The sequence below is a fragment of the Microchirus variegatus genome, assembly GCF_963457635.1.
Source record: "Microchirus variegatus genome assembly, chromosome: 4".
Classification (NCBI taxonomy): Eukaryota; Metazoa; Chordata; class Actinopteri; order Pleuronectiformes; family Soleidae; genus Microchirus; species Microchirus variegatus.
Genome location: NC_139805.1, coordinates 9,601,950 through 9,626,216, shown reverse-complemented (window position 1 = coordinate 9,626,216; position 24,267 = coordinate 9,601,950). Strand labels below are relative to the sequence as shown.

Here is a 24,267-nt window from a genome sequence, read left to right as displayed (position 1 = left end):
TCGTATATGCTGTGTACTGCAATGTTCTCTGGTGACCTCAGCAAATTCCCTAAATGCCAACAGACTCATTAAGGTCAATAGGAGGAGGATAGCATTTATGTGTAAATGTGAGGGGATGTTATTGGATACGTGTCCTTGTAGGCTTTGACAAAAGCTGTGACCACAATTCACGTGAGCCTGTATTTCAACTTTTAGAAGCAGAACATAAAATGTTACACATTGTAAAGGGTAACAGCCAATAAAATCACACAAATTCAGAGATTAAGACATTTTTCTCCCTTTGTCACACTTCTCCAACACAGCAGAGATCCATCCCACAGTATATCCAACTCATAAAAGCCGTTACATCTGGTGCTAGTGTGAAAGTTATTTCCTGTTGCGTGGAAAGTGGCATCTTTTTAGTTTCAGGCTTGGGTGAAATAAACAGAATATAAGAGCAATGACAATCTGAATGCCTGGAGAAACAAAGAAAGATCGTATCCTAGATTGCTACAATCTCACCTGGTCTTTTTTGACTAATCTCTTCAAAGTAAACAAACTACTAACACCACAGATACAAGTATAATCACAACAGCAAACAGCTTAGCTGTCAGAACAATAAACAATGACACCTAGGCTATCGCAGGGGAAGATACCAAGTAACAAAATGAGTTTGTTACTCAGACCCGCACAGCATCTTCATAGTCCTATACCAAGGTTTGGGGCTTTTACAAAAGCAAAAAAGAAAGTTAGGCTGTTTTCACCTAATTTTCACCAGATTGGTGTGAGACAGGAGTGGATTTAGGTTTAGTGTTTGTCTCCTTACCTTGATGTTGCAGGCCTGTTCCATAAGTCTTCGGGCATTCTCTGCAGCTCGGTAGCGTTTTGGGAGCTGGACTCTGAAGAACTTGAGGGCACCTTCAAAATCAGCCTGCAATAGATCCTCTTTAGAAGTCTGTATCGAGACAGGAGAAGGGTGGGAGGGCAGGATGAGACAAACGAGGGGTTTAATTGAGAGTCAGACATGAGATATATAAGAATTACCTCCAACAGATTATTCTCCTACACCGATGACTCTCATTTGCTTTCAGGGAGAACAGCCTGACAAAACTACAAATGTACAAAAGGTCATACGGTTTTGTAAACTCTAAAATTTGAACATTTACAAACATTTGAAAAAGTACCTTCTGCTTTTGTGAACCCTTTTGCCCTGACAGCTACATTACTGAAAAATATGTATCACTTGACCCACTCAGTCAAAGCAGCAGAGTCACATTCAATTATCCGTAAGTGGAGGCTGAAAGCCAAGAAAACCACACATTTCCATCTTATTCCATTACCTTCCATACTTTCTGTTGTCCTTTTGCTCACCCAGAAAACAATGTGTTGTGTGCCTCTTAGGTACAATTTAATTTTTATGATTTATATCATAAAAATCATCTATCATATAGTTGTGGAAAACACAACTATCATATATTTTATTTTTATATCATCAGAGCTTTTTTTTTTCTACCCTTAAAATTGTACTAAATAACTCTGGTAAAAGCATAGTTAAAAGCCTAACATATAACAGTCAATCAAACTCTCCTGCAAAAGTGCGAGACTCGACCTTCAATTTGGAGAACAAGCTCTAACATGGCTGATTTGCTGTATAAAACAAAGCACCCATCTCATAACAATAAATAATGAGGCCGTATTAGAGCAATGGACAAAACCTCTTAGTAGCTGCAGTGCAGCTGCTCAGTAGCGGACACCATGAAACCGTGTGAATTTGTCAAATTATATGGATGTAGGCAGAGGCAATTTTAAGGCAAGGATAGAGTCCATGTGTTCAAAACTCACTAACACTGCCATCTTGTGGTGTTCTGTTGCACAGACACTAAAATCTATCCAGACATAATGGTGTGAATAAGTAAATAATTCTGAAGGAGGCTTTGAGAACAGCTACCACTGAATTGCCTGCAACAACCACACATCAGGTTAATGTCAGAAAGAAAAAAAACACTGCCTCAGACTTCTGCTTCTATCTTTTGTCCTAAAGGGTATAGTGGGTACAATTTAAGAATATTTATTGGTGAATTTGCATGTTGCAGGTGAATATCTCTCACCTCACCATTCCTTTCCCATTGTGTTGGAGAACACACTGCGGCCTTCAGTTAGTATCAAAACTCAAAAATTGTAAAGTTTGTCCATTGGTGGCTACTGTAAATCCAAAACTGGCAGCCTCCATAGAGCTGACATGGTTCCTTATATAAATATAAACAATGTATTCTGGGGATTCATACAATCAGGTAAGTATATTTTTTTCTTCAACTTCTGCCAAATAAAATAATTGCACCTAAATTCTACACACTGGACCATTAAACTAACAACCACTCCATTGCATCTCTTAACTCATTATTCCCCGTTTTTCCATCCAGCACATATTTCCCAGTTCAACCACCCGTCTCTCACCGCCAGCAGCTTGGGGACAAAAAGCCGATGTCCCATCCCAAGAACACCCATCACCCTGCAGAAAGAGTCTGCTGAGGCCTGACTGCTTTGAGCCCTCTCTTCTGGACTTCCTTCTCCATCTTCCAACGCTCTGCGCACTGCTGGAATGGGCAGATGTGGGGACAGGGCAGGTACAGGGGGAGGAGATGGTGGTGGTGTGGGACAGGTTGAGGGAGAGGGGAGGTCCCGCTCCGGGGCCAGTGTGGCAGATGACTCCAGCGTGTCGTCCAAATGTTAGCGAGGATTTCACAGCTGTTTGGAGGAGAGGTGGACCGGGAGCAGACAAGTTGGTATGTGTGGTCAACTTAAGTGAGCCAAGATTTGCTGAGGTCAGCGTGCAGCCAGTAGAGTCGGAACGGACTGAGGTTCAGGAAACCAGCTAATAGCTACTTATAGGAATAAACAGCAGCTCAGCAGGCACAGTGAAGTCTGATGAAGTACATCCAGATAAGACAGGTTTTGGACAAGTGGACAAGATGTTAGCAGCAGCCACTCAGCTTGTGCCACTGTCAAAGGCCAGCAATGGCCACCAGGTGCGACACAGTGACAGTCGGTAAATGATATGTTGACCCTGCTTTCAGCATAATGCTGAGTCGTCCGGCTACCTGCCAGACTCGCTTTGTAATCCAGTCACACAACCCACTCTCATCTTCCTCTTCAAAACTCCCCCAACCAATTCCAATCCAGTATGGTGTTGCTTAGCAACAGAGCTGTTCAACACGTGGGCTGCTGCTCCCGCAAACAGCAGTGAGTACTCCACCTTTTTTTTTATTTTACCTTCATTGAAAGACTTGACTGAGAAACAAAAACCCTCGGACTCTGCTAGTGAGTGATTTTAATGCAGAAGGCTGAGTGCGTCTGAGACAACACATCCAAATGTTTTGTGATGTTTTATACTAGACAGGTTGCTGCTTTAATGAAGCCCAACAGATCTTTGAAATGTAAAATGGAATGAAATGAGTAAATCAAATCTTTCTCCTGAAGAGCCCCTGCCTATAAGTAAGAAAACAGTCCTGACAAAACAGCAGAAGCAGAGGAAACAAGAGCATGGCAGTGTGGCACTTGTCTGCCTTCAGGGGAAGATGATGCACTGTTGACGGCTGAGTGGATGCTGAACTCGATTAGTCAGTTTCAAGACAGCTATGCATAAGCATGAAATGAGGTAGTAGAGCAGATTTTTGATTTCCATAAGTGTGAGTCTCTTTGTTTTCCCTCTTCACTGATATAATCCTGTGATCAGAGCTCGGTCCAGTTTCAGTCAACCGTTTCCAGTATGGACTCCAGTGTCCCACTGGCAGATGTCCATCAGCAACAGCAGCCAAGCATCCGGTCAGGATCAGTCAGTAGATCCTTTAGATAGTGAGCCAGCTCCTTTGGATGGAAAGTCACTTCAGACACTCAGCAACAGAAGCTAAATGGTTGAATATTTGCATGACAGTGCGTGAGATCAGGTCACCCTAAACAGCTAGGGTGAGGCGAGGAAAATGTTGTTTTCTTTCGACTGTCCCTCTCTCTTTGTCTTTCTGTCTTTATTGACTCCTCTCAATCCCTCTGTGATGCTAAAAGCTAGCAGTTAGCAGGGGCGGCTCCGTTGCAGAGGTCTGGGTGGTGGACAGAGGTAGCGTGTTGGAGAAATACATTGCCAGCCAGCAGAGAAGGCGGAGGTAGAGATGTAGAAGGTAAAGAAGGGAGAGAACAAGAAACTGAGGGAGAGAAAAGGCTACCAGCAGAAATCCATAAGGTGAAGATGAAGAAGAAGGAAAAAAAAATAAAAGATAAAACACAAGAACACAGGTTTTCTTCCCCAGGCTCAGAATGCTAAAGCTATAGCTTATGCTCTTGTTGTGATGTAGATAGCGACTGCCAAGCAGGAGAAGGAGGGAGGTGAGCACAGACGGAGGGAGGGGTGATGAGAGAAGAGAGGAGCAGGATGGATGGAGGAGGGATGGGGGAGCCTCATGGGAGAATGCCGTCATGCATGGCCAATCAGAGCCAGGCAGTGGAAGCCCCTTCCACCCTCCTCTCCTCTTCATTTGTTCTTCATTATCAACCATCACATCCACCACACATTTCTCTCTCTGCCACAAAGAATACATTATTGCTAAAACACAGAGCAGGAGAGCTTTTTAAGACCAACAATGCATCATTCATATTGAGCAGAAAGCCTAAGTGTGGCTGCATTACAGTGCAATGTATCGTTTGCCTTTTCTTTTTTATAGATCCTGATTTTGGAGGTATCAGCATCAGCAGATTGATTAATGCATATTATTATAATAATAATAATAATAATAATAATAATAATAATAACAGCGATACAATAATAATAATAATAACAATAATAAAGAAAAAAATACACATTTTGTTAATAGTTACCGAGAGGCTGAGGGAAGTTCTTTAAGTTTCAGCCAGACTTCAACAGACACTTTCCCATTAAATAATGAGCCACACTGAGATACCACACACTGACGGAATGTGATACATTCCCTGACCAAACTTCATCGATCCATCGCCACCACAAGCAGATCTAATGACACAACAACTAAGTCTACATCACTCTGCTCTGATAACAACATGTAGTTTTGTATTTAACACAAGCCATTCTTCATACGCACACACTCATGCTCACACAACACAGTATATATCTGATTAAGGGGTGTGAACAGAGTTTTTTTCTTTTTAGCAGTTTGTAGTTTGGGCTGTGTCCTGATGAAACACTCATTACAAACAAACCATCTTTGTTCTCATAGAGAATGATGAGCATGATTCAGCTTCTTACCTCTGGATGAAGTTTCTGATGTCAGCACTAGAGGGCTATAGAAGCTTACCAAGTATCTAACCTCTGACCATCCCATCAAAGCCAGGATTGAGTGAAACTTCTCATACAGATGCCTCAGAGGCACAGTCACATATTAAAGGAATGCTTTTTAATGGTTTTATGACAAACCCTTCATATATTTAATGGAAAACACACATATATTTTTTTTAAGTAGATGTAAAATTACATATAATCTTGATAAATTTCAATTACATGGGATTCCTCACACAACAACATGATAGTTGACCTAATAAAAGCAAATATTTTTGAATGAAGTGAGTACTAACCTTGAGCAAGGCCAGGGCTACATTAAAGATGATGTTCAGACCCTGGAACAGAAGGGATAAAAAGAAAAAAGCATTATGTGAAGCCTGCTTAAAGAGCAACAAAGACAAGATTTTAAGATACTGAGGATTACAGCAAGTTCTGGCTGCGCTGCAGTGGTAGAAATTCTTCTTAAATCTCTTTAGTTTTCAAAGATTTAGTGGTACGAGACACTAAAGCGAGGTAAAATATCACAAGTTAATACATCAAGCTTTCTTCGTCCCCTCTGCTGCTTGGGAATAAACATATTTCCTGAACTAATAGCTCTACTGACTTTCTGACACAACATTTTTGTGTGCTGGTTTAAAGAGATTGAAATATCTCCTGACTATCATGGTTTATTATAATATTAGAACATCAAGAAAATAACATAAAGAAACAAAGCAATTGGAAAAGTATGTAGTACAAAGGTACAAATTTTAGTACAAATTTCTAAATCATTCAGCAAATGTTTTGGAAAAAATTACAAAGATAGAACACACACAGACCAACCTGTTACAGACTCTTAGAATAAGTCAAATATGTTTCCACATTTTTGTTCTTACAGAAAACTGGTAACTATGCCAACCTCAGCACCTAACAACAAGAAATGCTTAAAATGTGCAGTATTTCACTCAATAAGTCTGCTGCACAGATAAAGCATACCTATCATATAGCTAGACAGATACAACACTGTGTTTAACATCACAAAAGACTGATATAGGTTTTTGAAGCAAATAGAAAATGCTATATTATAGAACTGAAATGATATATGCACATAAAAACTGTGATCCTACGTTTTTTCCTCTCCCTCTTTCTTAGATACAAAGATTGTGATTTTGACATAAAAGAAAATGTAAAGCTGATGTCAGCAATACATGGGAACACCCGTCTCCTTGGTCTCCGTGACAACCAGTTCACATGGCAACACAGAGCTAAAAATATCTGGACAGCTCCAAAAATAACAGGAGAGAGAGAGAGAAAAGAGGGGGAGCTCCGCTTCCATACACATACGTTTACAGGCCTCAAGATGGAGCTACAGGGCTGAGGCAGGATCAAAGGTACGCAAGAGAGAAAGATGATCACAGAGCATGTGTGTCTGAGCAACATGGACTGGAAAAAGACGAGGGTTAAGAGAGATGATGTACGATGGCAAGGGCTGAGAGGGGGATGTGTGAAGGTTTAGACTGATGACGAGAACAAAAAAGTTTTTAAAAAATATCACTACATATCAAGGTCTGATGATGCAAAAACTGGTTGCTGATATGACAGTGAGAGGTTTGATTAATAAAGGGATGTAGTTTTATCAAAATGATTGCTTTTAAAGGAACTTGATCTGCCAAAAAAACAGTAAAAAGATGGAGATGGGTTAACATGGAGAGCGCAGGTATAAAATATGAAAATAATATAAAAAGTAAACCAAGAACAACCAAGACAGGAAGGGTGTGGGTGATAAGAACTCTGGTTTAATGAACAGATTCTCATCATGCGGCTCACTGGGTGAGAAAGACCTGGGAAACTTTTAATTGTTTTGCCCGCGGCCAAAAGGCAAACGGGGGGGGGAGAAGAGGGTTGGTGGATAAAAGATGTGAAAGAGGGAGAATGTGAAGGGAACTCATTACTTTACTTCAATGAGACAAAACAAAAATTTAAAACAAATAAACAAATTGAATCCCCGAATAAACCGTCACCATTCGTTATCTTTTGAATGGAAAACCGTGAAAGCAACACACAGAAATAATTCCTCCAAGGAGAAACAGTGAATGAGAATAATTCCCAAAAGGACAAAGCTGGTTCTAGCTCCAGGTAGAGAGCAACCACTACGTTTTTTGGGCAGTTTGTATGTTTTCTAACTATTTGATCTCCATTGTGATCTCACTTGAATACATTTTAAAGATGAGAACATCGTAAAATAGACACAATTAATGACTTTTACAATTAGAATAGTCACATCAATGTTCAGTACTAGCCCTAAAGAGTTTTATCAGTGTGTCATTAATGATTATGTTGGGCAGATTGAAGGACAGAATACAAATGAATTAGAAATGATGTATAGGTTTCCCTATAACAGTCCCTCTGTCCTTCCTCATGCCTTGTTGGCTGCCATCCTTTCTCCTCACCTCTACTAAAGCTATTCCAAATCCATTCTTTACTACTTTGTTCTAACTATTTTTCTTTTTCCCCCCAGAAGGTTGACTCTTTCATCACTTGACTTGACAGTACACCCAAGACAATTTACCTCGCAGAGCAGCAGGTCAGTGATGTGGAAAACCATGCACAAGGGGAACTTGGCAGTGAAGAGGGTAAGAAACCACTGGGATGCATACATGTGTGCCTCCAGATTCAGCTCCTGGAAGTGAGACCACAGGTCTGGAAGCTGCTCCTGTACGAGCAGAGATAGAAGGAAGAAGATTAACAGAAATCACAACACTTCAACTACAGTCTCATTTCTTTTTGAATTTTTCTTTCAAGAGTAATTCTGTGGGGGGGGGGGGGGGGAATCTGGACAAGCTTTGACGTTTCTCAACTTCTCTTCTTGATGGTAGCTTTTGACAGGTAAGAAGAATACATACATACAAAGGAAACAATAATTGTGGTTCTGCTGCATCAATTTTGACCTTCAATATGACTGAGTCTGACAGGATTAAAAACATACAAAAATCTGAAAAACTGGTAGACTGATGGCTTGATTTATTCCTGAAAAAAGGGGTATAAAAGTAAACTATAAAAGCACTCCGAGAGCGCAGACCCCCCTTTGGACGTTATGGTCAGACAGCAAGTGTTGTAACCAGTGATAGCGTCTAAGGATCGCACTCTAAATTTTATCACTTGTTCCTGGTCCCATTGCAGACATTTACTGAAAATGTCATCCAAATCCGTCTGTGAATTTTCAAGTTATGTTGCTAACTAACAGACAGACAGAAAAACAAACGGACAGACAAGGTTAAAAAAAAAAAAAAAAAAAAAAAAAGGGTAGAAACAATCCAACATTCTGTCTGTCCATCCAGTCAGAATCCCCCTCCCTTAGTATTATGTTAGCAGCATAGTGTTGACGCAATTGAGTATATTTTAAAACTGAGAAGAAGAAAAAAACTAACCTGCATCAGCCTCTCAAGCTGGTAGAACTTGCAGTGGAGATCCTCAAAGTTGTTCTTGTAGAGAGCTCTGAGGCCATATTCATACATGATTTTCACCAGCACACAGAAGGCCTGTTCCTCAGGCATCTAAAAGAACAATATCATACATTTATATTTCATTTCCTGACATATTTGTCTAGCTTACCAGACTTTGGAGCACAGACAAGTGTTTGTATGTGTAATAAACTCTGGACAGTTTTAGGACGTCACTGTGTCACAACGTCTCAGCGTATGCGTTGCGAATAAAAGAAAATAAGCACTGCGCGTTTGTGAACATCTGTGAAAGTGTATACGTTTACCCCCCCCTTTCACACATGCGGAGTAAGGTGATATTTAATCAGAGTGACAGTATGTGTTTGGGGCTGAATGAGCTCCTGCAGGTAAAGCTGAACGCCTATTAATATTCCTGACATCTCCTCTATAACCTCTCCCTTCTTCTTCCTCTTCCTCCTCTATAACCTCTCCCTTCTTCTTCCTCTTCCTCCTCTATAACCTGACCGCTCCTTCCTCCTCTATTACCTCTCTTTTTACTGCTGCTCTTCAAATTTACAGCCTCCTTCTCCATTTACTTCTTCCTGATTTCTTCCATCTCCACTCCCCTCAGTTTTCCCCACACTCCTCTTCTTTGTACTTCATTATGCATCTTCACCGTATTCATCCACGGCATTTTGCCAATATTCTCCTCCCATTTCTCTTCACCTCTCCACTGCCCCTCCATCTTCCTCCTCTTTAAACTTTTCTGCCCTTGTCATTTGGACATCAACCAAAAATGCCACTTGTTCCTCCATTTAGGACTCTTCCTTATGTCAACTCCTTGGTATTTTTAAACCTACATAATATACAATTTCAGGTGTGTTTTAAGAAGAAACATTGAACTCCGAACATGATTAATGTATGGGACACAGAAATATTGAGCTTTTTAACAGCAAGTGACCTTGAAATTAAATTAATCTTTCCACCCTCTTTTTTCCCTACTCATTTTCTGATATGACAGTGTGTTGAGCTTTCATCTTCACCTTCTTTTAGAAATATTCAGTTTCTCTATTCATCTACAGTGGTCAGCAGCCTGGGCATTCAGTAGGACTTCACAATTTTAGCTTGTTCATAAAATATTGAAACAGTGCTACCCTAAACAACAGCCAGACAACGTGCCTGCATGTGCCAGTCTGCACCTCACAGCTCCTGGATGCAATCTGGACATGTAACGCTACAGTAAAAGACAGACCAACAACACAAAACTGACTGAAATGTTAAAACTTGTCTTGAAAAGCAGTCGGCTCTGTTTTCTGTGTGTGTTTGTGTGTATGCGTGACTGCGAAGGGGCAGGGGAGGAAAATCTGGGTCATGTAGCGAATGCAGTGTAATGGTAATTACTAAGAAGTCCACAGGGGGCAATAGCGCTTCTGCACTAAAGCTTTAACAGTCCACTTACTTCTAGAGTTTTATTTGAAAGTAGTAGACTAAGGAGAAGCATCGGAATAACCTCTGACATTAAATGTATGGGAAGAAAATGCAAAAGACATTTTCAAAGCTTCATAAATTATTCGATGTGAGAAAACCAATTGTAAAGACCATATTTTATGTTGTACCACAATATCGCCTATTGTGTATTGTCGATTTTTATCAGCCCTAGTGTGTCCTTTTCGTGAACATTGTGTTGATGAATGGAGGGATGACATTATTTACTCACATGCAGCAGGAGAACAGCAGCGAGGAACGACTGACCCTGACAATAACCTATCTCCTCATCATAGACAGAGTAGGCCTGTTGGCGGAAAAGAGGAAAAAGAGTTATTCACTTCGTCAAACATTAGAAATAACTGACATAAACATTGTTAATGTTGTATTCTCAAAACCTGCAGTTCTGTCAATATACTCCTTTTTCTCTACCTTGGTCTAGCCTACAAACTTAAAGAAAAACAACTCAAAGGTAATTTAAAAAGCACAATGACTAAGCAAGTTCTTTTTATCCTGGTGATAAATGAACAAGCAGTGACCTGCGATGTGATAATAGGTTTTCATACAGCTGAACTAATCTTATATACACTGTGAGTGAGGATTAAAAACAGTTTAATACATTATAACACCTAAAAAAAACCTAAAGATCAGCGTGTGTTCACCCACTGCATGAACACTGGGACTCTCAAAGACAATAAACCACCATGAATGCAACATTACTGATGCAGGTGTGAATATCTCTTGCTCACTGAATGGATAATATGAGATAAAGTGTGGTTTAATGCTGCCTTGTTAGACAAAAGTGTGAGACAGAAGCAAGTCATAATTACATCTTTTCTTCATTTCTTATGCATGAAGAATTAGAAAATGCATAGGGCTACTATGATGAGCAGGAGACACATCTCATTTTTTAGACGATACTGCACATGAATACATAATCAGGTCTACCACAGAGTAATTATGTGATCAGGTTAGTGCCATTTCCTGCCTTCCAGTCACACAGAACACCAACATCCAAGGACTGCACAGTTTTCAGCGGATGGTTAATCACCTTCAACTTGATGAGTTCTTAAACCCGATTAAAAGTGTTCAACAACAGCTGGTCAAGCTGATCACAGGTCAGCTATGTTTTAGTCACCCTGAAAAAAAATTATCTGGTGACCTGAGGCGTGGTAATATTTCCAGTACCCTTGAGAATTGCAGCTTCTTTTCCAACTAATAAATTTAGTAAGTGACATTTCATCTCACTTCATCTTTAAAAAGCCTAGAGCTTTATTCAGCCTCGAGCCAGCAGCAGTCTTATCACTTTAATGTGAAGGTTGTCGGAGCATTAGTATATACAGAATACATTTCCTTAGTGACCAAGCGAAATTTCCCTTGAGACCGTCTCTGTGTTTGGTTATCTTTTTGTTAGTGTAAGCCTCTTGCTCTCCTCTTTCACTCCCTTTATCTAATAACATAACACCAAATGTTTCATGTCCATTCAAAGCAACGTTCTATGGACACATACAGCAGTAGCCACAGTGAAAATGTCACATGTACAGAAAAAAAAAGAATCAAAACGAATCTAGAAAGTTTGCAAAATCTTTTCTTTACATAACAATGGCATTAAACCTGTAATAAAATATTATTTTATGATATTGTGGGCAGCAACATTAGCTGTAAATACAACATTGATGTATGATTCCCTTTCAAATGTATAAGGTGAACAAGGTAGCAAGTAACTGTTAATATACACATCAAACAGTGCACATCATTACTATGTTAATTATACACAAGTAATATCTGACAAATGGGCTAAAAAAAATGATAAAATTGCATTGCAGAGTGTGGCTGCCATTTGGTGCTGAACAGGGAGTGAACAGCAGATTTTCTAGAATGAAGTAGCAGTGATCTGATCTGAAACTCACTATAAAGCTCTCTCAAACTGTGGGGAAGCTTCAGATACAGGCAGTAATGCTCTGCTGGCTCGTAACTTCAGATGACTCCTTCTATGATATCAAACGCAGGTCTAAGAAAATGTCTTAAGCATCTTGACTCACATTATTTATAACAGCATCAAGGCCTGACTGGCTGCTAAGAGCTTTCTTATAAGACATTCAGGTTTGAGGAAACATAAACATACAAGAAAAATTATTCTTCCAATCATGGTAACTGATTATAAAGGAATCATTAGAGTATAAGTAGGATGGCAGACGTGCTCCAAATAAAGCGATTAACACCCTCATAAGCAGCAAGCACAGCAGGTCAAAAAAGTTAATGAAAGGTCACCAACACAGAACTAAGCACTTTTATAATATAAACAAAACATACTATTTTACCATGTTTAAAGGATGTGTGTTTTACTTTCCATCACTATGTTGTCAGCACACCAAGTCTTTGATTGTTGTGTTCACTGTACCAGCAGTCAAACCTGGTTACATTGGATTCAAAGATGATTGCCCCTTTTTCCATGCTTGAAAAATGAGTACGGACATCCACAGCTCTAGCGCCGATCTGTTGAGCTAATTTGGGGTTTGATGTGGAGGTAATGGAGAAGTCTTGTGGAGCTGTCTGGAGTGTAATCTACAAGCCGACATGCTTGATTGAGTGTAGCATTCACACTTCCCCAACTCGGGTGGGAGAAGTGTATGCTGACAGATGGATGAGGGAGGTCCTGGTGGGTGAAATCTAAATTTGTTAGCCTGAGCAGATAATAGGCTCAGAGGGACGGACTCTAACAATCTACATGTCTAGTTTCTAAAAAGCAATAAATGTCATTTATATGCAGTTGTAAAATAGATACAGCTTAAAAAGCCATAGTGTATGATGTTCTGGTGGATGTAGCTCATCGACCCTAGAACCCTACAGCTCTCTTTAGTTATTCATCTTCTGATAAGTATTATTTCAACACAATAACAATCCTATAAGAGCTGTAAAGTGTCCTTTAATTGGGGCATACGTAGGTCACAGGTTAACCTTGCTGGAGAGCAGCAAAGTGTAATCACATCTTTCATGCTCTGCTCCAGAGGGAGAAAAACTGTCATCACGTTTGTAGAGTAGGGCTGAACCATTTTGAATAAATATCCAATTGCAATTGTTTTTGACTGAAATTGCGAGTCCCATGTGATTTCGCAAAATGGTAAGGAATGGTAATTTTTACATAACTATTCTCATTTTAATTTGAATAAAATATTCAAAAATGATTAGTGTGTGATATCTGTGGAGATCTGTGAGAAACAGTGTTGTTTTCTTCAGTCTGCAGAACATGATGTTTAAAGGTCAGGACAATATTATACAAAAAAAAAATCTAAAATCCATCTAAAATGGTCATTTGACACACATTTTGGGTCATATTATACCCTATATCTCCAAGTTACCCTAGTTCCCTGGTGTCCTAATGAACATGTCTGTGACATGCTTTGGTCAAAATACTATAAGGATGAAGCACCACAGCAGTTCAATCACCCTGCTAAAACAGCCCTGTTCAGAACACTCTGTTTAGTAGTATCTCTTTAGGTCCATCTTTAAAAAAAAAAAGAAAGTAAAACGAAACTTAAGGGACAAAAGATTACATCAGACACAGAGGCTAATGGGAGATAACAGCAGTTAGCATTTGGCTCTAGCAGGTACATTGCCTTCATATATAACATGTATCCACTGGACAGATAAATCCTCTGAGGCTGGAAGTTTGTGTAGGACTCTGTGCTGCACTGTGGAGCCAAGAATAGAACTTTTTGCTGACTTCCGATTTTCGGATACTTTTGTAAATTAGCTTCTAAGCTACGGTAGTTTGACTTAAACGTGAGTTTAATTACTCTGTTGCTCTCAAACATTGTTTTTTATCATTGTTACGCATAGTAATAATTACTTCATTCATGTTAGCTTGTTACCTGACGCCAAAAATGAATGTAACGTTAACTGATATAGAGTGAGCACGGCAAATTCTTGCTTCTCTTATCATTTGCTCGTTCAAGTTGCTCCTCCTGATGGCTTGCAACCAAAGACGTCTCCAGTTAGCCTTGAAAGGAGGGCAACTCGGTATCCGATAAAAGGCTTCAGGCTTTTGTCTTGTTTGTTAAAACGATTAGTGCAACCGACGGCACAACAAGACATGTTGTTGTGTTGCCCACGTGCTTTCTGAAAACAACATGCGTGTTGACCCCTTGGCAGCCTACGTGTGACGTAGGCTGCCAAGGGGTCTATAAAGAATTCACCAATGCTCTCTTCTTTAGTTTTTTTTTTTCCAGGCTTTTCAGCGATTGTAATCAACCATGGTCTTTTTTCTGTCACATCTTGACATTTACCGGTGTTTGTTAAAGACTGTGGAATACAGAAATAAAAATAATTACTAAAGGCCCTCTCTCAAGGGCAAAACTGTACTTGTATTGTGCCATTTGTGATTTTAAATGAATGCCCCGAATGAATTTCTCTCCACAAAAAGGGAAAGAAACTTGCACTGACTTTGATGTCAGAAAGAGCCATGACAGATATGCTGAATGAAAAGCTGCAAGGAGTTATAGAGCTAGGCTACATGAGGTCATGACTTTGACTCTTTAGTAAATAAAATAAAAAGTATTAAAATATACACTTACTATTCACAAAGAGGGACATTCTGCCGGTGGGGAAAAGTGTTTTTCTTTATGTGCGAGTATAAGAGTATAATTTATATCTATATTTATAGACAACATAACACAACAGGATGGGATTCAGCAAAGCTAAGTTTTTGTCTATGAGGTCAGTAGGTTTATAAAATAGCATCCTGAATAACATGTACATGGAAATACTCAGTGTGCACAGGGATACGCCACATTAGCTTGATTGATGAGGCATAATAATGCATTACTGTGTTTGCTTTTTCACCACGCTTTAAAGTTCAGTTTCCATGGATATACAAGGGTCGATTCTCTTCATCTCTTCAATTTATCTGAGAGTTACAGGTTTTGAATCCCCACACCAGCTGGAAGAATTATCTTCCCCCGCGTCCAGAAAACACTGGCTGTGGGTAAGCAGTGTCCCCACGAGAAAAGCACTTAACCCCTGACTGCTGCAGCAGACCTTCCAAGTGACCACCAGTAGATACAGTACGAGGTATTGCAGATTATTTGGAAGAGTGAACATAAATAGAACAAAGCATATTATTAATGAAAAGTTGCACAGAGCTCAGGTGACCTTCCCTGGAGAGTAAAGGTTAGAAAATAAGACTCCAGGCTTATGGGTGAGTAAGATGTGAAGATGAATATAAACTTTGTCCCGGATCCCTGTATCCGTAACCCACTTGTGCCTCAAGATCCAACCAACCTTATCAGCAGCAAATCTACATGGATTTGCATACAAATGAAGGCTGGCTCGCCACTGACCTAGTTGGGTCTAGACAGGATGCTAACCCTTCCTGACAGGTTTTCCCTGAGCACTGACTGGCCAAACTACTTCTGCAGCACCGGTAAAACACAAAAGGAGCAACAGTGCTACTGCATCTACAACTAACGAAAACCTATACTAGCATATTTCTTTTGAATGTATAGCTTCCTCATACTCTTTATCATCACATTTTGCTTTGTGTGCGTATGTCAGTGTATTACATGACTACTTCCTGCAAACTTCAAGCATTTAAATAATTCAAATTTTGTTAATTAAAATTCTATTGTTCGCATTTTAAGAACTTTATAATCTCTCTATTGTTCTCTAATTTTCACTATAGAAAGAAAAGATTAATGGCCATGACAACACAACACAAATCTATTGAAATATCCAGTTGTGTGACACAAACCTGTCAAAGATAACTGATGTCTTTCTGAATACGTGGGTGATTATTGTGTGGTATAATATTAAATATATTCGTTTTTTGTTTGACTATGTTGTCAGGGGTTTGGTTTATCTATCGAAGACAAGCACATTTGTGCTGCTATTAAACCTTTATTCCACAATCTTTTGATCTGTCTATACAGTTTGAGTCGTGTGGTAATAATGACTAATAATGTCACATGCATAAGAGTTAAAAATTAGCAGTTTGGTTGTTACACATACAGGGCGACGATATGAATATCCCATTCTGACTATTTGTGTACTTTAAAATATCATATGTGCCAATGTCACTACATTAACTAAACTTAGAAAATGTGTCAGGCTCAGTCTTGGTTGAGTTCAGACAGTGATAGATATGAGGACTTACTTTAATACATTAATGTTTAATAAATTGAATGCATTACTGATGATTTTGGCTTTTCTGTCTGAATAAAATGTACCATGTGTCACCACATATAATTACCTCCGGACAAGCTAGGAACCTTCTCCTAGGAACTAAGAACTTATTTTTACTTATTACATGTAATGCCAAGGAGGCAATGCTGCTAATTTTATGTTGTTACCAAAATACACCATGATGGCATTTGACATTATTCATTGTCAAACACGTTTTTATATAGGATACACTCCTCCTTTGCCAAGGCTCTCTTCTGGGGCTTAAGACGGTAAATACTATATCTCTAGGATTATGTTTAAAAGATTCTGCATTGCAGTTTATTGTTGTAAACACAAAGCTTTTCTTTATCCATTTTTCAAAAACTACAGTTCCAGGGCTTCCAAAATGCTGTTTCCATGTGGATAAAATGCTAATACAAAAGCAGATTCACATGTACTAATTTTCCCGTCCACAACCTCTAAGTAACCTTGACCCCGATTTCTTTGGTCTCACTCTTAATTCCCTACATTTGCTTCAAATAGATCAAATTGCAGCTGCTTGTATCATTATAGGAACTCCTTCCACAGAATATATTACTCCTGTTCACCAGCGACTCACCACACCATCTGCTCGCTTAACTACCATGGTGTGCAGAGGCTTCAGTGGCACTGACATTTGCCCCCTGCCTCTGGAGTTTTCTACCACATAAGAATGGAAACACTACATCTATCTCCTCCTTCAAACTAACTTGTATGGTCAGATTTTGTCTATTTTTATGGTGAGATTTGATCTGAGATCTGATTGTTACATTGGGATATCGAAACATAATTACTCTCCCCCTTATCTACCTTTAATATAAGTATATATATGTACAATGCCTTTTAATTGTGTGAATAATAAGCTCAGACCACTACTGACAACCTATAAATAACAATTATATAGCGTCAAATGTTGTATATTAATAATGTTATATAATTTGAAAAAGGACAATATAATTTTTTACATATTCTACAGTCTTTCAGAACTTACGCAAACAATATCTTAGCTACAATTATGACTAAATGTTAGATTCTCCTTCGTATCACCTATGAAGCATGATTAAAAAAAAAGAATAATTACTGAACTATTCAGAAGCATTTGAATGATGAATTTACTTCCGTCTCCAAAAGGATACAGGTTTAAATATAGGCCTTCATTTGCATACTGTGAATGCAAAAAATGTTTCCTTTTAGAAAATTGGAATAAAAGACTAATGACTGTCCAGTGATGGCCGTGCATACATCCTGTATATTGAGTTGGAAGGGTTCATGGTGATGTCTCAGTCGAGGCAGGCGCTGTCAGTCATACTGTAGAGCCAACATGAAATGCCAAGCAAATTCCTACAGCCTTGCCAGACAACAGAGAGGGGAAAAAAAACCACTAATCGCCTGCTTCATGGGAATATGCACAAATGTTTAGACCACATTTCATAATTAGCTTCCCATGTAAGAATGCCAATCAGAAAGAGCGGTAACATAATCCAGCGCTGATTTGATCAAACTGCAAGCATCTGGCAACTCGCTCCATCAACCCCAGACTAACCTTGCAGATCTTATACAGTGAATCCTGTCCATCTCCGTCAGAATCCTTGAAGTAGTCATGTGCAGGGAAGGTGCGGTGGATGTCACGTGTGATGACTCCTTCCTGGGCTGAGTCCTGTGAAACACATGGATTACACTAAATATAACAACGTGACAAACTTCAACACATTAAAATGACTTTTGATGTTGAGGTCTTCTTATTCAGGTACATTGTTTCTATTTGGTTTACTGAGATACAGTGTGTGTGTGTGTGTGTGTGCGCGCGTGTGTGCGTGTGTTAACATTTGTCACATTGCTGCTGCAGCAGCACTCCCCAGGCCTCAGTCACGGTCTGTGCCATCTAATCCTGAACCAGTGCAGTGTACACATAAAAACGTGGTTACTTGTTTTTCCTTCTCGAACAGAAATCACACATATATACACAGGCAATTCACCATTACCCCTCTCGCTTTCTGTTCTCACACAAACAACAAGTCACACGCTCATGTGCACGCACACACACACACGCGTACAGTAAACAGTACCGAGGAGAAGACTGGCAGCACAGCGTTTCCCAACAACTCACTGCAAGCCGCAGATAAACCAACCCTGAGCCTGACTGACCTTGATGTGTGTTTGTGTGGATCGGAGACAAAGAGCAAAACTGTGTGCACAGGAGAAAGAGAGAGTGAGGAATGTCATCTTGCATTTTTTTTTTTGTTTCCTCTCCTCATTTCCTGACAATAAAGAGATGAGGTGGGTATTTTAGTAGGAGTGTGTCAGAGAGAAAAATCTGTGAAAAAAAAAAAAAAAAAGAAACAGCAGGATTATCATGCTCATATAATGAAAGATCAAGAGGTCCCTAATTTCTGCAAGTAATGACTTGCAGAAATGACTAAGGTAGCGTTGCCAACACCAGACTGCATCTAAATTTAATTTGAGATCGAGTGCGAGTCCACAAAGGGTGAAGCACCTCCCACTTCCAAGAAGCGTGACCAATGGTCAAAGATTAAAATGCCCCTGTAGGCACCTGGATAGACCTAAAACCAATCAGACAAGTGATCCAGATGACATATGCAGAGCGATGGAAAGCGTGTGAACAAACGTGCTTGTTTTAGTTTTCAAGGAGCGATGGCTATCTCGTAATGGCATCTAACGGCTTTGGCCCAGAGCGAGCTCCACGGGGCAATTTGCTTAAAACGGAACCAACAACGTAATCGGAAGAGAGCTTCTCTTTGGTGGGAGCTTATACGTATATAGTATACATAATGTAAACATAATAAACAAAAGCATCTTTTGGATGATCATGTTAAGCATGGCAGGGGAAATAAAAGACACTTTGATTTGCTTTTTTCAGAGATTCTGTAGTTGGCCAAAACACGGTTCTCGCCAGATGTGTCTGCAGAGCAAAAGCAAATCACTGGCAGACTCGTCTGGGTGCGACTATGGACTCCCACTGGATGGAGTCTCTAAATGGTCACCATGCACAGGAGAAATAATAACAAGAAAAAAAAAAACATGTTTCAGTGTGATATGTAACTAATGCTTTTAAAGAGACTTAATAACTGAAGAAATTGGGAACCTTTGTAAAATTTGGAGGCAACATAAATGCAAAGTTAAAGCTCAAACACCTATAAGTTCACATCTTTGCATGACTTTTAATTTACTTCAACACCATAAAGCCTTTATTTAGGTTGGCTTTCAGTAGTTTCTTGGCAATTATTGAGCTTAAATTGAATTAATCTGCAACAATCTTTTCCTCTACCAAGCAGGTCATGTTTTTGGCAGCATCAGACTGTTTGTCTGTCTCTGAGCAGCCGTACACAAGAAGTAAAGGATGGACTTACGGCCTACGGAGGAAATGATTAGATATTGGTGGTGATCCATTTATGAATCCAGATTTTTAAATGTGAGATATGGGGGAGTGAGAGGAACCCTGGTGGACGTCTGCACTCTCTGTGTAATTTTTCTGGCAATAGATTTTTTTTTTTTTTTTTTTTTTAAACAAAAACATTTGGTATAAGATTCTCTCAGTTTGGCCAAGAAATCCCAAAACATCCCATGGGGCTTGGGGGATTTTCAGTTTTACAATTGTACATATAGTTCATGGACCAAGCAATTAGCAGATTAATCAAAAACAATCTAAATCTCTTTTGAAAACAAGAACAGTGCATTTGTTGTTCATAAATGTTACATGGTCATCGGTGTAACCTACATGTTTCTTTAGCTGTAAATGTGTTTACTTTGTTCTGCAAGTTGCAAATGGGAATAGTAATATAAATGACTTTTTAAATCAAACATTGATGACAGAATATATACATAACATATAATCATACAATGAACTCTCCTACTTTTTTGATGGTTATATGGATATAATCAGCAAAATTGATATCTTGTTTACTGTGTCACTTGTATCCCAAGCTTGGTTCGTGTGTCTGTGTGACACAGACACACACACACACACGTGCACACACACGCACGTGCACACACACACACACACACACACACACACACATGCGCGAACACACACACACACACGGAGGATTGATAGAAGCTGCTGGCATAACAGTGTGTAATGCTTTAATGAGATTTGTAGTGTGGAGGTGTTGTGTGCTTCTGTGTATTATGTGTTGGAAATGGAACTAACAGTTTTACAATGTAAAAAAAAAAAGATGCCGCTCTTCAGGAATGAGGGCCATGTTGACAGAATTCTCTTCTCATGTGTTTGTTCTTTTACAAAATGTGACATAAATGACTAGCTACATTTCAAATCGGGTCCGTCTTTTTCCCAATTTGATGGAGATTAAACATAGGGTTAAATTGGCTCCAATAATTCATACAGGATAGCAGTGTATTTCCATTAAGTCTGTGTCAATATACATATGCATACACAGTTGATCACCAGAAAATAATCAGTAATTCATTTTCCGACTGATTAAATTGCCTTTTTAGGCTAAATTCTGCCACAGTTTATTTGTGTAAATTGCTGTGTTTGTCTCTGTGTTGTATTTTCAACCATAATCTAAATATCTGGATTTTAAACCGGTTAGACAAAAATACTTTGCAGGCTTTAAATTTGTCATAATTCTCTTGTGAACATATATATTTATATATAAAGCATGTGTACTTGTAATTATCAGTTGTAGCCTTTTTTCCATTAAGTTTGAAATAACATATTGACTGGGGTAAGCAGATGCTTTGCAGAGAGAGAGCAGAGAAAAGCCACACAGCATTTCTTTTTATTAATTATTTAGCAAGTCAAAACTTTGCTTTTGAAATAATTATGGACTCATGATTAATGAAGTACTTTTTATGAGCTGCTTCATCAATTAAAAACAAATTAGTGTTACGATAATTACCATGGCAACATCAGCAAGGACTACTCAGAATCTGGTTGACAATGGAAGTTGTAAACACTTTGATTTAATAAACCATGCATGCCTCTAATAATTAACAACCACATTACTCAAAAAAACCCAGCAATTAAAAAAAAAAAAAAATAGTAGTCCTCTTTCTTCTTAATCCTTTCTTCTTTCTTGTCTAAAAGCGTTTCTATAGCTTCTCTTAATTTTCGCTCTGCATATTTCATTCTCCCAACTAATTTATTCTTCTCAATCATCTCCTCCCCCTTTCTATTTCCATGTTCTCGCCTCTTTTCCACTTCATCTTTTACTGAACAATGCCTTTTTCTATTTTCTCCATTTTGTTCAGTAATATAGCCCTCTATATGCTATTTATAATTTCCCCCTCCCCAACCCCCTTTCATTTCTGTGTCTTCCCTTGTTCTACCTCAACTGTGCCCTAAATATATTGCCTTGTTTTTTTTATTATTATTTTTAAAGCAGAAAGCAAACATAAAATAATATATTTAAGCTCCTTGGTCTCAGTATGCAGGCTAACAAGACCAGGCTGTTTTTGTTCTGTGTGATGAGTCATATTTCATGCACCAAAAATATTATTCTCTTCCTGTTAAATTAAAAGCTCTGTAACAAAAATCTTACAAGAGTTCTGAAAGGACAAGAATACAGTGCACACGCCATAAAATAGTGTGCATAGTTAATGGTATTTATAATTTATTTGTAGGCAAACATAAATTGGGTAGGTTGTTGCACTGGGTTGTGTGTATGTGTGTGTGTGTGTGTGTGTGTGTGTGTGTGTGTGTGTGTGTGTGTGTGTGTGTGTGTGTGTGTGTGTGTGTGTGTGTGTGTGTGTGTGTGTGTGTGCTGAAGCTCGACAGGTCTTTGATCTTAGCAGGAGGCTGAGGTGCTCAGAAGAAACTGCAGCCTCATCAGCAACATCAGTTCTCTCTCTCACAGCGCTCCAGTAAACCTTTACTAAAAACGACAAATCCCAGACTAACTGTGCACCTTACAATAAAGCTCTAGGTCAGTGGCACAGCTCTAAAAGAAGCTATAAATGTTTGTGCTACTTGTTTGTGCACTTAAAATATAGTTGCGCTAATCAAGACGAAGCGAATAATGCTTGCGAGTAGAACAACAGCATTAATACGTCGCTTCCCTGTGAAAAATATGGAAATGTATTTTTTCCAACAGGCTATTTGGGCTTAATGTGGCAAACTCAACAGTGCCTGCCCTTACTGCTATGAGTTCGTCAGAGAGCCGCCACACTGTGAAACACCTTAGTTCATCATCTTTCCATTGTAAACTCAAGGAGGAGATGGATGTTGTCACTGAAAGCCTGAAGCAGTAAGCTGAGCATTGTGAACACCGTCCGCATCATCCAAAAGATTTTCATCTTGAAGATTTTTCCACTGCCACCACAGGTAAATGAATGGAAACAGACAGATGGATTTAGGAGGCTGAATGTGTGTGTTCCACTTTCAGGAGGAGAGAGGATTTGTGGCTGAATCAGAGCAGCGGCATCCTATCTAAAGTAAAAGTAGTCTACACTCTTTTTTTTACTCCAAATGTACTCCAGGTTACAGTGGTTGGAAAAAAAAGTCACATATCATCCTGGACGATTATGGAAAGAATTATAATCACGATTATTTTGATTGATATTGAAATCACGATCAATATACACGATTATTCATTGATTTCAAAACTTGAGTATTTATTGAACCACCAAAACTCAACTTGTATATATTATATATAACTTAAAAGAACAGCCAGAATAAGTTTCAATAAAGTGGTCGTGTTGAGGAGCAGACACAACAGCGAGAGAAACTTTGCAAACAAGTTCCTTTTGCTCGACGTCCGTCAAATTGAAGCTGTTTCCTGTTAGCTGATATTGTCCTACCTATCTTCTCAACCGAAAGCTGCCTTTCTGCCATGTTTTCAAACGTTCTCTCCTCATATTATTGATCCACACACGTCGCACGCTTGCTGCAGCTGCACGTAACACAGGTACATTCAAGGTGTTTTTCTAGCATAGGAATTTACATAAATGCCGCGCATTTATCGTTTTATCGATTATACAGTTTTTATGATCGTGAGAAGCCAAAATCGGAATTACGATTAAAATTCGATTAAACGTCCAGCCCTACCCTGGTATACTCGCGTCAGCCTGGTATACCTGGTATACTCGCCGACCCTGACGCGTGTAGTATCCCACTTCACCATCAGGTGGCGGTACAAGTCTGGACTCAGGGAAAATTGAAAGAAGAAGAGAACAATGCTACAGCTCCGTAAGACACGTCTGATTCACAGATGAAAGGCCCCGTCGGACAAATGAACAACCAACTAAACTGACGATCATAAAGCCAGCAAATCTCAGTAAGCTTCTCCTGTGGAATGATGACACAAGAGAGCCCTGTTAGACCGTAAAAGCTTGTGTAAAATGGGGCAATATACACATATTTATGACAGCATCGACCATAGACTGTATAAACATACAGTACATGCACACAAATGCACAATGCCAAGTGCAGAAAACCACAGAGTCTACTCTAGTGCAAGTAATGTCAACTTGTATTCGGTCAGAACACTAATCAGTCAGTTGAAAGCATAGAATGTTACACATACATGGACATACTGGCAGACATGATACACATCAACACAGACTCAATTGATGACATTGTGAATATAGGAGGATTGGAAAAAAAGAATTGGCCCAGTCAGGGAGATTATATCAATATTGTACACAGAGAGTTGTATTTGTTGCCTCTTTAGGACTCTTTTCTGGCACAAACACTGACCCTGGTAGGACCCATAGTCCTCATGGAGACCACAATCTGGTCTTGATAAAGCAGAACCTTATTTCTGTGGATCTGGTTCATTTTTGGACTAAGTTTTGATTTGTAGTTAATTTCAGATTAGGGTTAGGTGGTAACAGGTTATGGTTTAGATTTGGCACAACGCTTTGTTTAGGCTGTCAAAATGAATGAAACTTAATGTCCTAAGA

General features: G+C 39.1%; 1 protein-coding gene across 2 annotated transcripts in view; it reads right to left on the bottom strand.

Moving 5' to 3' along the window:
* Nucleotides 1-24,267, bottom strand: part of rabgap1l (RAB GTPase activating protein 1-like) — an 86,161-nt gene that overhangs the window by 17,920 nt on the left and 43,974 nt on the right. The window contains exons 13-18 of one of the 2 annotated variants that reach the window (XM_083888376.1): nt 17,927-18,040; nt 10,418-10,492; nt 8,689-8,814; nt 7,830-7,973; nt 5,575-5,616; nt 806-934 (exon numbers count right to left, since the gene is read on the bottom strand). In XM_083888376.1, coding sequence (XP_083744502.1) covers nt 806-934; nt 5,575-5,616; nt 7,830-7,973; nt 8,689-8,814; nt 10,418-10,492; nt 17,927-18,040 — 630 coding nt within the window. Of the gene's footprint in view, nt 1-805; nt 935-1,023; nt 1,078-5,574; nt 5,617-7,829; nt 7,974-8,688; nt 8,815-10,417; nt 10,493-17,926; nt 18,041-24,267 lie in introns of those variants that run through there. The other variant, XM_083888377.1, reaches the window with a different exon arrangement.